This window comes from Arachis duranensis, chromosome 3 (genome assembly GCF_000817695.3).
Source record: "Arachis duranensis cultivar V14167 chromosome 3, aradu.V14167.gnm2.J7QH, whole genome shotgun sequence".
Classification (NCBI taxonomy): Eukaryota; Viridiplantae; Streptophyta; class Magnoliopsida; order Fabales; family Fabaceae; genus Arachis; species Arachis duranensis.
In genome coordinates this window covers 128993826-129008545 of record NC_029774.3, presented here as the reverse complement: position 1 = coordinate 129008545, position 14720 = coordinate 128993826, and the positions used below count along the sequence as shown (strand labels likewise).

Below are 14720 nucleotides of genomic sequence, written 5' to 3'. Positions count from 1 at the left end.
TTAAAATATATCTAATATTAAATATCTTTAATTAACATTAATATTTTCAAAATTAAAATTAGTACAAAATTCTTAGATAAATTTTTAAAGATTTCATAATCTATAATTGAAAATAAATATCACCAATTTTAATATTAACACATCTATTAAAAATTCACAACCTAATCATCTATTAAAATTTAAAAGAGAAGTACTACATATATAAGTTATTTTAGTTTACAAGTCATACAAGTTGAGTCAAGCTCAACAAAAGGACGCTCATCCATACGAGCGTGTCAACACGCGCGCTATTAAGTAGTTTCCATAGCGCTCTTTGCATTCCTCCTCCTCCTTCTCCTCCTCCTCCTCCTCTGCGTTTTTCTTCCTTTGTCTTCACGTGTTTCATCTTCATCGTCTTTTTTTACTATTGTTGTTATTGCTGCATTTTTTTCTCCTTCTTTTTCTATTGATTTTGTAACATTATGTATTTTTTCTTTTTTATTTGATTTTTTCCTCGCAAAAAGAATTATGAGAATATGAAATAAAAAGATGATGAAGAAGAAGCAGCAGAAGATGAGAATGAGGAAGAGAAAGAGTTTTGAACTATGCAGAACTTATCATAATAAAATACACCCAAATATCTTCGTGTTACACCCAAATTTACTACAAATATAGAAAAATATTTCATCTAAAGTTGCATTTTTTTCCTATTCTTTCTTTCTTTTTAGTTAAATGAATGTAAGTTCATCATCTTCCAAGTAATTTTGCAGCATTATGTGTTTCTTCTTCTTCTTTGTTTGATTTTTTTGTTTTTATTCTTGTTAAGAGAGTAAAACAAGAAGAAACTTGAGAAGGTAAAACAAAAAGAAAAAGATGAATAAGAAAAAAAAAAGAAGAAAAAAATGGTGATGATGATAAAAAATAGAAGAAGCAACAGAAGATGAAGAGGGGAAAGAAGAGGAGTTTTGAATTATGCATAACTTATCAAAATAATAATACACCCAAATATATTCATATTACACCCAAATATCTTCGTGTTACACCCAAATGTGCTGTAAATATAGAAAAATATTTTTTCTAATACTTTATTTTTTCTTCTTTTTTTTCTTATTTCTTTATTTCTTTTGGTTAAATGAATGTAAGTTCATCATCCTTTAAGTAATTTTGCAACATTATGTATTTTTTTTCTTTGTTTGATTTTTTTATTTTTATTCTTGTTAAGAGAGTAAAACAAGAAAAAACTTGAGAAGGTAAAATAAAAAGGAAAAGATGAATAAGAAAAAAAAAGCAGCAGAAGATGAGGAGAAAGGAGAAGAGTTTTGAATTATGTAAAACTTATTATAATAAAAATACACTCAATATCTTTGTGTTACACCTATATTTACTATAAATATAGAAAAATATTTTCTCTAATGCTATATTTTTTTCTTTTGAATTGAACTATACCCCCAGCCACTTGATTGGATTTAAAATAATAATTAATTTTGTTTTAGTTTAATTGACAATCTGAACCTGAAATATTCATTATCTTTAACAACGAGATAACTGATGATAGAGGAGAAAGGAAAAAGAAAAAGAAAAAGAAAGGAGGAAAAGAAATTCCAATAAAAAAAAAGAAAGAGGAAGAAGAAGTGGTGTTGATGATAACGATAACAAAGAAGAAGAAAAACTTGCAGTAACAAAAAGAAGAAAAAGAATATACATTAACAGTACAAAGTGTGTGAATATAAATAATTTATAAAAACTTATATAAAAAAAATATTTGTATATAGAGAATAATTTAATTTAAAAATAATAAGATTTAAATTATTTAAAAAAAAATGACAATCTTTCTATTGAAATTAGAACACCATGTCTATCAAATTTATTATCCCTTGTAATATTAAGGACAACCTTTACTATATCTTCAACGCCCATATCAAGAACATTTATCAACAATGTCATTAGTTTCATTATGCGTTCAACTTTAAAACAATAAACTATTTATATTAACTAAAACGGTTATAAGAGTTCTTAATAAACTCTTTTCATATCTTTACTTGATTCTACTATTATGTGGATCACTTCCTTACTTTTGCGGCCCTTTTTTCTTAGAGAGTATAATAAAATGGAAAATGATATTTTCATACTCTTTTTATAATATTATTTCACATATAATATTTTTATATTATATATTTATATAAATTTATAAAAGAAGAGTAACAAATCTATTTTCTAATAAGATATAAAATTGTTATAATTACTGATTGCCTATTGAATAATTATTGCCTAAATGTTTTTTCTCATATTTCATATGTTGTGAATTTTTTGCATCAAATTTAAATAATTATTTTATTATGTGTATATAAAAAATTAATAACTAAATTAGTTATCTTCATAGATACATATTAAATATAAAATATAATTTAAATAATATATATTCATATAAAATATATAATAATTAATATAATAGCTGAATTTTTGTGTACATAAAATTTTTGTTGTTTTATACAATTATACTAAGACACCAAAAAAATATATACAATTATACTAAGTATTTATAAAAAATCAGCTACCAAAATTAATAATTTATATAGACCATATTATGACATGTTAGCAATATGAAAAAGAAATTGATTAATTTAAAGAATGCTGAATTTGTTTAAATTGATAAACTTTAATTCTATACAGTAAGACTGATTTATATTACTTATGTGCCACAATATAAATAGAACAGATAAAAGGTTATTGCTTGCCATAAAACACTTAAAAAGCTTCATACTCTTTATATACTATCGCCTTTTTTTCGGTATCATTTTTCATCATATACTTTTAATATTTTTCTACTTAAATGTATATAAGAAGTGGTATACATATTATTTTTCTACTTAAGCATTATATAAAAAAAATTACTGTCATCTTTTTAAAAATAGAGTGAAATATGTTTGAATGTGATGCGAACACAGTAATTCTATTGAAGAACATTAGTTATGAACACCATAGTGGCTTGGCCGGCTGGCTGTTGGACCTTGGAACCTGGACTGGCATGTCTTTTTTTTGTGGTGTTGACTGTAATCCGTACACGTGGCTCGTGAAGAATGAGAATTGATTGCAATTAATGCTAGTCGTACACACACATAAGGTGGAAGCAGAACCATAATAATTGAGATGCTTCTGTGTTGCTCTTGCACAGTGTCTCGTACAAATATAATTTCCATGAATTTGTGAACCCCTTCCCTCCTTTGCTGGGCCCTAATCCGATCTTAGTCTAATGATAGCTTCTTTTGTTATGGCATGGCATCAAATGTAAGACAATGTATGTATTTGGTTACTGTCTCTATCTTTAATTTTAGGGGTGGCATAAACAGTGGAACTTATTATATGTTTGGATTCCCTGCAAGAGTCTGTTTCCTCTTCACTTATAGTCTCCGACCGACACAAGTGTTCTTCTTGGTTTTTTTTTACCCATTGACCACATGTACTATACTTCTACTTGACTACCGTTCGTTGATTTAATTTGCCCATACAAAATTATGATTTATGTAGTGTTGAGCTTTAATCAATTAATATTATTGCGCTTATATTTTTATATAAAAAATATTAGACACTAACACAATTTATTATTTTTAGCTAATAATTAATTAATAATATTTAAAAATATAAATTAAATATATATGTTAGATTATTAAACTAAAAAATATTAGACTAATGATTAAAAGTGTTAATAAAAAATAATAAATTTTATTAGCTCTTAAATTTTTCTCTTATCATATATTTAGTTAATATATATGTTAAGATTATTAATTGAAATTTTTTATGAAAATATGTCAAATTTAAAAAATTAATTTTTTTTATAATAAGATTAACATATATCCTGTATTAGCCAAACCTGATATCATTTTTGCCGTTGTTACAAAGAAGCCTCCGTCCGGAAGACATAGTTATTGGCTTTAAATGAGGGGTGTAAATTAGGGGTGTACGCGGATCGCATCGGGTTGGATATGGCCGAAAATTCGATCCAATCTGCATAATTTTCATCGAATCGGATTGGATATGATATTTGTATTTTGTATTGTCGGATCCGATCTGATCTGATCTGCAAATGTGCGGATCGGATCGGATCGAATATCGGATATCATATATATCCGCATAATTGAACCTTCTCTTTTTAATCATATTTTTATATAAAAGATTCAATAAAAATATTTTTTTCACATTTTTAAATTTATTTATTTTTAAAATATTTTTAATCAAATTTTTTTAAATAACAAAAACAAAATAATACAATATATAAATAATAATTACTAACTAAAACATATAAACAAGTAAATATAATACCAAACATATATATATATTTATTTATTATTATTATTATGCGGATCTACCGTGGATCGGATACGAATGTAAAGCAAATATCCGCAATTTTTCGGAACGAATTTGCAGATGAGATCCACGAACACCCTACTTTAAATTCATATATGAGAGAATTAATAATTAATAATCAATGGTCGTGGTCGAGCACCTCCACACGTCCGCGAGAATTCCCAAGTTATTGTCCTAGCCTGAGTCTCCAGTCTCTACAATCTTTTATTCTTTTACCAAAAATATTTTGATTCCGATAGTGTTTGATGCTTTGCATGGTGTTGTCTCTTCTCCACGTATTTCCGTTGTCCTTGCCCAACCATTCCTTAGCTTCTGTCATGTTGGGTTGAGCTCTCTTCCACTCTCCCTTTTTCAATGTTTTACCTTATGCTTTATTTTGACTGATTTTCATCATATTATTGGATTCTTCCATATCCATACCCCAGAGCCACTACCCGTGAAACAATAACTAAATGTGATATATTTTACATAATTACTTAACATTAGATATGTTTATTATTTTTGTATAAGGACATGAAATTGATTCTTGCTGGTTGCAAAGATATTTGACTGCTAGTTAATGGCATAATATTTTGTTAGCAAGCACCACCAGGGAGCTAACGAAAAACAGGAGGACTGCCGCCTATTTGTAGGATCAATTTTAGTTTTCCTTTCTTTAGGAAGTATAAGTTATTTGTATTTGTATTTTAGACAACTGAAAATTACATTCTGTATTTTAAAATTATCAATTAAATTAAATCCTTAGCTGAAAATTTTTCTCTTCCGAATTTACATTTTCGCTAAAATTAGTGCATAATATTAATATTAATATACCAACTCGGTAATAGTTTAACCCTAAACTATCATCGTGTCCTTAAATCAGTAAAGCATTAAAAATATTAATTGGATCACTATTGCAATACTCTGCCATCCAACTTATTTTCGTCCCCCGTACACATTAAGATGCTAGTTAGAGATTTACTAAAAATAGAGGTGTTTTTGGAGACGAAATAATGGACCAATAATAAACTGTGTATTCTTGAAATTAAAAATAAAGTGGGTGTATTCTGGGTATTTTGTGTATTATTTGTCTGAGTAGTCCACAAATCCTTTGTGAGCTGCGAAGAGTGGCAAAGGACCAGCTCCTTAGGCTGTGGACAGTAATGCCGACAGTAGAGTTGGAAATTTGAAAACCTTTATGAGAGTGTGGTGTTGATGTAGAGATATATACCTTTGTGTCTGCTAAATAGTGTTTGTATTTGTTGGATATAGCTTGTTTTAATTTTTTGGTTTTATTATTTTGTTGGTTCTATAATTTTATTAAATTTATAATTAGATTTTTTTTTTTCAGTTAGATTCATAATTTTAATTAGGTCTTTTTTATTGTAAAAAATGTTAAAATTAACTGAATATTTATTCATAAATTAAAGGTATTCACAATTAATAACCTAATTAAAAATTTTAGTAAAATTATAAGGACTAACAAAATAATTAAACCTAATTTTTTTCGATTGAACTATAATCCACATATATGTGTTGACCTTCTTCCTCAAAAGAAAAAAAAAAAAAAACTAAAGAGCAACAAATATTGAACTGCTTTGGTTTCATGTATGGAAGTAAAGTCAATTTTAATCCACATTTTTCAAATTTAATCTACGTCAAAGCGACTTGTTTTAATAATTTGAAACAGCGGACTAACTTCGGATAAAAACCAAATAATAGAATATAAAATGAGAAAACATTAAATTAATAAGATTCTTAATTTAGGTTATATTTGTTTATAAGATCGTATTTTTCATAAGACATGGATAGAGATATCATATCGTACCATATTAAATTAGTTATTTTAAAACATAAAAATATTGGATAGAAATATAACTTATATTTTTTTGTTATCGTTATCTATTTTTCATAATTATATTTTTTATCATTTTATTTTTCTTTTTGAATTATGAATGAAGAAAAAAAAATAAATTAAATTTTTTTATTATTTGTTCTATCTTATATTCAATTATCATTAAACAAAATACAAAAATAATAATTTTTATGTCTCTACTCTTTGTCTTCAATTTTCAATGTCCTGTTTTGATTGACTGTTTTGTTCGGAAATCAAAACAAAACACAATCATATACTCTTTACTTCTCTTTGTTTTCTTCAATATTCGACTAATTCTTTACACTACTTATTACTAATTCTTTGATATTTACGAATTTTGGCGTGTATTTTTATTCACTCCAAACACTTTTATGTATGCTTTTGTTTATTTATTCAATATATATATAACGAATTAACTAGAGCTATGGAGCCGAGAACATAGTCTTCTCGAGCACTGGATCGCGGAAAGCATGAGAATCATGACAATTTCTCTAAGCATACATGATCTAGAAAAACCAATCATAGAGTGAAGATCAAACTATGAGCACCTTGTTGAAACTGAATCCCTAAGACTTCATATCAACAACATAAAAAAGAGTGTATAAGTTTACCTAAGTTAGACCTTTCAACTGCATACTTTGATTCTATTTACACAATAAACAAAGGCATTTAAACACCTAAATGCCATGCATGGCGATTCTTAAATAAAGGACAGCATGGTGCAAATCAATTGTGGAACAATGGAGCGTGCCCCTGCGGCCGCAAGTTAACCAAGATCGATATCAACCCGTTCCGGTTTTCCTCTTTCAGTTTCGTCGCCAACAAGCTCAGCTCCGAGCTGTCCTTTGTCTCCAGCCCCAAAAGCATACAGCTTCCCTGATTCTGTTAGCGCAAATGTATGAGCATTCCAGTATATGGAATTCGTCATGCTAATGTGTACCACCCGTTCGTTGACTTCTTTCAGGGAAGCGACAAGCTCTGGACTCGACACGTTCCCTTGCCTGTTGCCCTGCAAGCAAGAAACACGGCATGGTTGATTAGCTTCCTTAGAATTAATTAAGCCGTTAGAAAGATTTAATAAATATTAATTGAATACACTACAAACATCTCATATAGGCTTGTGCTACTTTTTCCTTGGCTCTGGCCTCTTTGAGGGAATTTGCAATAAAATTGTGTTCACTTTCATTGCAGACTTCATACATGAATCCAAGAATACTCAGATCATAGTGCTAGCAAGTCCTTTGTTCTTTAAGTCCCAATTATGGGAGAGCACTAACCAGTTCATGATGTCATCAAGGTACAAAAATATCACAGGAATCAAGAAGCAAAGCAGACCTGATCATCATTTCCAGGGTTATGGCCGAGACTAGAAGATTCCCCACAACCAAATGAATAGACATCGCCGTTATCACACACGACAAAGGTCGCGTAATCTCCTGTAGCAACATGGACTGCCTTGACATTGCTCAAGGCTTCCACCACCTTAGGTGTTGATTCACATTCTTCGTTTCCATGACCTAAGCAACCATAACGGCCCCACCCCCATGTGCAAACTCGGCCATCCTGCCCCACCACAGCAGCATGCCAAGCACCAGCAGCAACCGCCATCGGCTGAAGGTGTAACTTCTGGAACTGTTCGATCAAACGAGGATACTTCTCATCAGTTCTTGAGCCGTGTCCAAGCTTCCCACCCAAGCCACACCCAACAGAGTACACTGACCTGTCAAATTTTCAAAGAACGATTGCATAATCAATAAAAATCCAAATACTCATTACAATAAGAATGAAAATGACCTGCACATTCTAGTTTACTAAAGAGAAAAAAGGTTGAAAATGCTTGAACACCTGTCCAAAAACGAAGTAATTGACTTTTAATGCAAGTACATAGCCAGCTAGAATAACAGAATGTGAGATATAAGAGTTGCCAATCAACGAATAAATCAGAATACCAATAAATTATCCTGAAAAAATAAGAAGGATTAAAGACTGCCTAATATGTATATTACTTAAAAGGGATACAGTCAGAGCTCACATTCCACTGGGCTGACATGCCAGACAAAGTAGGTAGCAGTATCCGGCAGCAATTTGGACAACTGGTATATGTTCAAGAGCTCCTAATAAAGGATGAGGTTCTACATCACTTGGATCAGTATGGTGACAGAGTTTGCCATCATTACCCCAAGAAAACGTATACACCCTGCCTTCTCTTGACAATACAGCTGTGAAGAAGTTTCCAATAGCAGCTTGAACAACAAATATATTTTTCAAAGACTCAACTAACTGTGGAGTTGTAACCATCTTAGATCCTTGAGTCCCAAACTCAGCTTCACCGAATGAATCTTTGCCAAATGCATAAACCTGGCCAGCATCACTGATCAACATTGTCCTCCCAGCCCCAGCCGCAGCTTGTATAATTCGAATGCCTTGCAGAGCTCTGCAATGTAATGGTGTTTCTATTAGTTCACTTTCCATATTTGATTACAACTACATGATATGCAATAAGAACTGTGGAATCTTCAACTGTTCCAACCTGATCGGTTGAGGTTGCCACATGTCTTCAGTGGTGCCATTCCCAAGTTGTCCTGAACCATTGGACCCAAATGAATAAACAATCCCTTTTGAGTTCACAGCAATGCTGTGACCAGGACCTGCTATTGCCTGTGATTTCTCCCTCCTGCAACATGTTTCTCCAGCTATCAAAAACCTCATCACCAATTTCCAAGAACCCCCACATCTCTGCTTCAAATACTGCCTCTGCTCTATTGACATTGGCTTAAAGATCACTCTCTTCTGGCACATGTCCAATGCAGCTAGCTCAGACAAGGACAATTCGAAATCCGGAGCAAAGTTTGCTGGCTTCCTGAAGAATGAGCATGTTGCCTGCAAAAAATCTGTTAGCATCAGTAGCATTCAAGCATAAACTTGAGAGCCGAAATGCAAAAAAGTACATTGCTTGCCTCCAATTTAGCAAGGTCCTGAGGATCCAAATTACATGTTGTGAGGACATGAAGGACAATTGAGGGATTAGCAGACAAGGGAAACTCTCCAGGACAGGAGCCCCCGAAGCAATGACGTTGCTGCCTTTGAAATATTGGTAATGGTGTGGCAACAACAATGGCAGTGATTTGCTGGTCATTGATGTTATGGTATTGGATAGTTGGGGTTCCACTTGTAGTAGCATCCATGGGCACTGCCAAACCTTATGCAGTGCCCGAACTTCGCGAAATAAAATGCCTAACACTTCTGATAATTACAAAAAAAATGTTCAAATACATTACTACATTAAAATAATTACTATGTTTCTCTAATCAAAGCATCTGAAAGAGTGAAGAAATTATACATAATGTTGTAACTTGCAAATGCATGTACCTCAATGATACAATTGACTAGCAAATCTCAGGTCTCAAACCTATAAAGAAAAATAAATTGCTCATAAGAACTCAATATGTGACACACAGTTGAAAATAATATAGCTGAATAACATAATTGACTATGGCATTGCAAATCAAAAGCATCATAAGGCATGCATTTACACCTACAGAATGATGTGACCGATTACAGTCAAAAGGACAAAACACTGGCTTTCACAAATACCAAACCCAAAATTCAGGACCGATCGTTCTACAAAACGCTTGATTAAGGGTGATGATCCGGATGAAAAAGATTAAGGGTGAAATATAGGGTGAGGAGTCCAAAGGAGGAAACTTTGAGAAGTATACTGTTCCAAACTGATGGAAATGTTCTATAGCTCAGCCAAAACAAACACCAGAAAAGAAAAGAATTATCTGATCAAAGCTGAAATCTCCGTTCCTATGGACTCATCATAGCTCAACAAAGCTCGATCATCCCAATCAAAATGGATTAGACGAACAAAAATACATATGTACAATCTTCCAACATGACTCAAAACCCAGAAGACCAGAAACCAAAAATCGCTCCTTTATTTTATTTTTTGACTTTCCAGATCAGGGAATCAATAGTCACCTCAAAAGAACAAGGACACTTGTTGAATACGCTACCATTAAAAAAAATGGGGCAAAGCAGAAAACAAAGAATAGAAGGCAAGCAGAACAAAACCATACGGTTAAAAACGAGTTTTTTTTTTTTTTTATGTGAATGGCATTTATGATCGTCATAGATCAAAGCAGAGAAACATGGAAAGATGATTACGTATGATGAAGAAGGATTTCTGGAAGTGAGTCCTCATCGGTGGAGAATTTGCATAAAAAGTTGCATAATTTGGATGAAACAAAGCAAATGGGAAGTGGGAATTTAGATGAAATTGGAATAGAGGGGAAGAGAGAGAGAGAGGGGTGGAATTTTCGTTGTGTGTTTTAGACTTTTAGTAGTTTAATGAGTCAGTGGATGGATCAATAATCAATAATTTTCTTTCATTCTCATCAAATAGAAGACGGTGGCCCTCTCTTCTTATCTGTGTAGTATGTATTATGTACTTTATATTTTAAAGAAAAATATTTTTCTGTATTTTTTTTAATAGATTCTAGAATTTATGCGAACATGAATTTCACATTTAAAAAAATAAAAGGGTAAAAAACAAAAATAAACCAAGGAAGCAAACAAATTATCTGAATCAGCTAAATTGAAAATTGCTTCACGAATAAGGCAAAGCACATTACTATGTAATTCGAACTAGTTTGGTTCGAACTACAATAACATATAATTCGAACCTACATGGTTCGAACTACTACTAGCATAATTCGAATTAGTTTGATCCGAATTACACACGTGAACCACTCTCCAACTAATTCGAACCAAGTTGGTTCGAATTACTCACAATTTGCCTCAAATAGTAATTCGAACGGGGCTAGTTTGAATTACTCAAAATTCGTTCCAAACACTAATTTCTGTTACTAGCATAGTTTTTGCGTCATGTCTTAATTTAACTCGTAGAGTTTGTTATTCCGATGTGTATTCAATATACATTTCATTTAAAACTCCGGAAACAAAACATATTCATTAATTAAGATCTCATTCACAGTACATCGCACTAACATTAACAAATTATATCACTTACCAACTACAAGTAAGAAAACCGATAATAGTAGAATCTAAACGTGAAATTGAAATAACAAAAGTACCAAAGCTAGCAATATACCTAATCATGTCCCCGTGTGTGCTCTGCTCCTCCGAGCTGTGGACAACTTCGACGTGTGTGGCCGGGCTGCCGACAAAGCTCACATCTCTTTGGCCGGTTCGGGTCTGCCTCGTCCATATTGGTCCGTATCCGATTGGATCTCGGACGACCTTCTCTCGCACGCCTCTTATTCGGGTCTGGGATGACAATCGACCCGTCATATGGTGGCCAGAAACCCTCCGGAATGGGAGGTGTGAAACCCATCCGATACACACTGAAGACCGACCTAAGACGATACACCTGATGAACGTAAGGCTCCCATGTAAGCCATGAGTAGGCACAGCATGCCAGTGCGTGGGGACACGGGAAATGAAGTGCCTGAAAGTATCCGCAGTCACATGTCTGAGATGCAAGCGAGACTCTGTAACTACCCAGTGAGAAAGAACCAGTCGGAGTTTGTCTCTGCGACGGTGAAATCGGAGTTATCCCTGTCGTACAAAGTCACCGTGAAGCACCTAACCATCTTCAAGTTGGCCTCTATACACTTCACCAAGTGCTGACTAAATTGTTGTCCGATTTTCTGCTGCGCCTCAGCCTCTCTCCCTTTGCGAACAAATAATTCGGCCAACCTTCTGTATGTTGCCTTCACTAGCGAGCACACAAGAAGGTTTCTGAAACCCTTGAGGATTGAGTTCACACACTCAGAGATATTCGTCGTCATGTGTCCGAATCTACGCCCCTCATCACAATGCTGTGTCCACAGTGAATACTCAATCCGGTTCGCCCAGTCACACATCGCCGGGTCTTCAGACCTCAGAATATCAAACCAGTAATGGAACTCGACCTCAGTCTTAGCCTACGCCGCATTCACAAGTAGCTTCCTTGCGTCTTTGCCCTTGAAGGTTAGGGCGAAATTTGCCGCTACATGTCGAATGCAGAATGCCCGGTATACAGACGGAGGTAACCATCCTCCGTCAGGAGCCTCAAGCGCAGCCTTGATGCCGTTATGCCTGTCCAATATAACTAGCAGACTCGGCTGCGGTGACACTTGCTCACGCAGGTGGGAGAGAAAGAAGGACCACGACTCAGCATTCTCACCCTCGACTAATGCTCACAGGGAGTATGTTGGAGTTCCCGTCCTGTGCAATCGCGACAAGCAACGTTCCCCCATACTTGCCATAGAGATGGGTGCCGTCAATACTAACTAGGGGCTTGCAATGATGGAATGCCTCGATACACGGTGGAAATGTCCAGAATAGTCTGTGAAAATAAGCTTGAGACTCGCCCAGCTGTACACCGACACGAACAGGACTCGTCCTAAGGACTGCAACAGTACCAAGCATCATCAACTGGACTCCTAACACCCACCTTGGGAGCTCGTTGTATGACTCATCCCAGTCACCATAGATGAGGGAAATAGCCTTTTGCTTGGCCAACCAGACCCTCTTGTATGTCGGCCTAAACCCAAAGTGTGCGGCGGTGGCATTTAGGAGCACCTTGATGCTGACGGATGCATCATCCTTAACAATTGGCATAATGAATGCCGATATCACATGGTAATCCAAACTCCTGTGGTCACTGGAGATGGAGGTGGCGAGACACGTATGTGGTCCGTTGTACCGTTTGACCTCCCAAAGATCCTTGCGCTGTCGGAGACTCAAGCGAATCAACCATGTGCACCCATTCCCGAACACAGAACACTTGCCCACATACCGGCAATAGTCAGACTCCACGACCTTGTACTGTACCCCTCAACGGATGCTGTAAGTCTTCACACTTAACAGGGCCTCTTCTTTATCCTGAAATTGCTGACCAACCTGAAACTCTGTCAGACCTGCAGACCCTTCACCATCTCTAGCGCCAAATCCAGCCGGCTGCCCAGGAATCCCCTCCTGCCTCATGGCATCCAAGTTCAAAGAGGAAAAATGTGGGGGGTACTGCTGTGTGCCAGAGCTAGAACCACCGCCCGCCCCCAGCAAGCTCATTTGCTCCGACATCATCGCCACTGTCATTAGAAATCATATCCGGCTCGACATCATCGTCCTCTGGATCATCCAACAATCCATCTCCAACCCCAGCCGGTGCAGCACACTGTAAAGAGGTCCGTGGAAATTCCCCTTTTCCGACCTCGTCGCCTACACTGCCGTTGAGATCAACAGCGAACGAAGGGGAGACGACAGGTTGGACGGCTGGCTCATACGCAGGGACGGAGGAAGAAGCAACGACAGGTCTTGAGCTAGAACCAGCTACCGTGGCTAAAGTGGTGGTATTCCGGTTCGAACTCCCCGAGCTGGATACCACGTCAACCAACTTTGCCAACAGTTCTGGTGTCCTCACCTCTGGAAAATGCCGGCGACAATGAAACATGACCTGCAAGTCCTCATCACTCCCGATCGTGAAACAATCATACCTTATGGTTTCTTGGAGCACCGTGATTGGAATGAGATAGAAAAACTTTTTAACCCGTTTCACACCTTCGAGACCAAGTTTCAGCAGTACAGAGCTAACATGGTCCTCATACCTCGTCGTAGGCCTGACGATCATACACAGAGGATCCTTATCAGTAAACTTCACACCGGAACGAGTATTTCTCTTAATAGATCCTCTGTGGTGAACCAACACTACGAAACTCTCCTCACTAGCCATCTTACCCCTCTAATGAGAGAAACTCACGTTCATACCATATATATACAGGTCTGGTCCTCACTAATTCAAACCAGGCTGGTTCGAATTAGTATTTTGTAATTCGAACCTACTTGGTTCGAATTACTTTGGGAAGCTTCCACCTATATAATTCGAACACATCTAGTTCGAATTATGTATGTTTTAAGTTCAAACCAAGCTGGTTCGAATTAGTGTGAATTTTGCCAAGTAATTCGAGCTGATTTGGTTCGAATTATATACAAATGCAATTCGAACTAAGCTAATTCGAATTGTATAGAGAAGTGCTTTGGTTGATTGATGAAGCAATTTTCAACTTGGCGGATTTACGTAATTTTCGGCTTCCCTTGGCTTATTTATGTTTTTTGCCCAAAATAAAAATAATATAGTGCGAATGATATAATACAAATTTTCTATTTATTAATTTTGGGATTATAAAGCCAAACGCTATAACTCAAATAGTATAATTTTTTATCTTATCTATAAATTTTGGATTTGAGTCTCACTTCCAACTTAAAAAAAAGTCTAAAAATTATAAATGGCAACACAGATTAAAACAGCAAAAACAAAAAAATTAATCAGACAATATTTTAAACTTACTAAACTTTAAAAATTTGTCAAAAATACACTGTCAAAATTACGTGCGAAGACAAGGGACAATCATTTTTTGGGTTATTTTAGTAATTTTAAACATAATATCAATACAAAATGTCAAAAATCACTACTAATAGAGTAGGATTTCATACAAATAGAGTCTCCATAATCCTG

General features: G+C 34.8%; 3 protein-coding genes across 6 annotated transcripts; all 3 read right to left on the bottom strand.

The window, feature by feature from the left end:
• Positions 1-6523: 6523 nt before the first annotated feature.
• On the bottom strand, positions 6524-10578 carry LOC107481842 (ultraviolet-B receptor UVR8). Of its 4 annotated transcripts, none has more exons than XM_016102167.3 (7): positions 10367-10576; positions 9537-9605; positions 9154-9439; positions 8727-9076; positions 8229-8630; positions 7532-7916; positions 6524-7205 (listed from the first exon to the last, which is right to left on the bottom strand). In XM_016102167.3, exons 3-7 carry the CDS (start codon positions 9379-9381, stop codon positions 6963-6965), a joined length of 1608 nt encoding a protein of 535 aa, XP_015957653.1. In that variant the 5' UTR covers positions 9382-9439; positions 9537-9605; positions 10367-10576; the 3' UTR covers positions 6524-6962. The 4 variants fall into 4 exon arrangements, with proteins under 4 accessions (XP_015957653.1, XP_015957654.1, XP_015957655.1 ...); XM_016102168.3 differs by having other exon boundaries at positions 9566-9605; XM_052259378.1 differs by having other exon boundaries at positions 7083-7205; positions 7474-7916; positions 9566-9605; positions 10367-10578.
• Positions 10579-12147: 1569 nt separating this feature from the next.
• On the bottom strand, positions 12148-13192 carry LOC107481555 (uncharacterized). The gene is made up of 3 exons (XM_016101831.1): positions 13109-13192; positions 12390-13033; positions 12148-12301 (listed from the first exon to the last, which is right to left on the bottom strand). The coding sequence occupies exons 1-3, from the start codon at positions 13190-13192 to the stop codon at positions 12148-12150; spliced, it is 882 nt and encodes a 293-aa protein (XP_015957317.1).
• Positions 13193-13244: 52 nt separating this feature from the next.
• On the bottom strand, positions 13245-13937 carry LOC107481556 (uncharacterized). The gene has a single exon (XM_016101832.1). It carries the CDS (start codon positions 13935-13937, stop codon positions 13245-13247), a length of 693 nt encoding a protein of 230 aa, XP_015957318.1.
• Between the last annotated feature and the right edge of the window lie 783 nt (positions 13938-14720).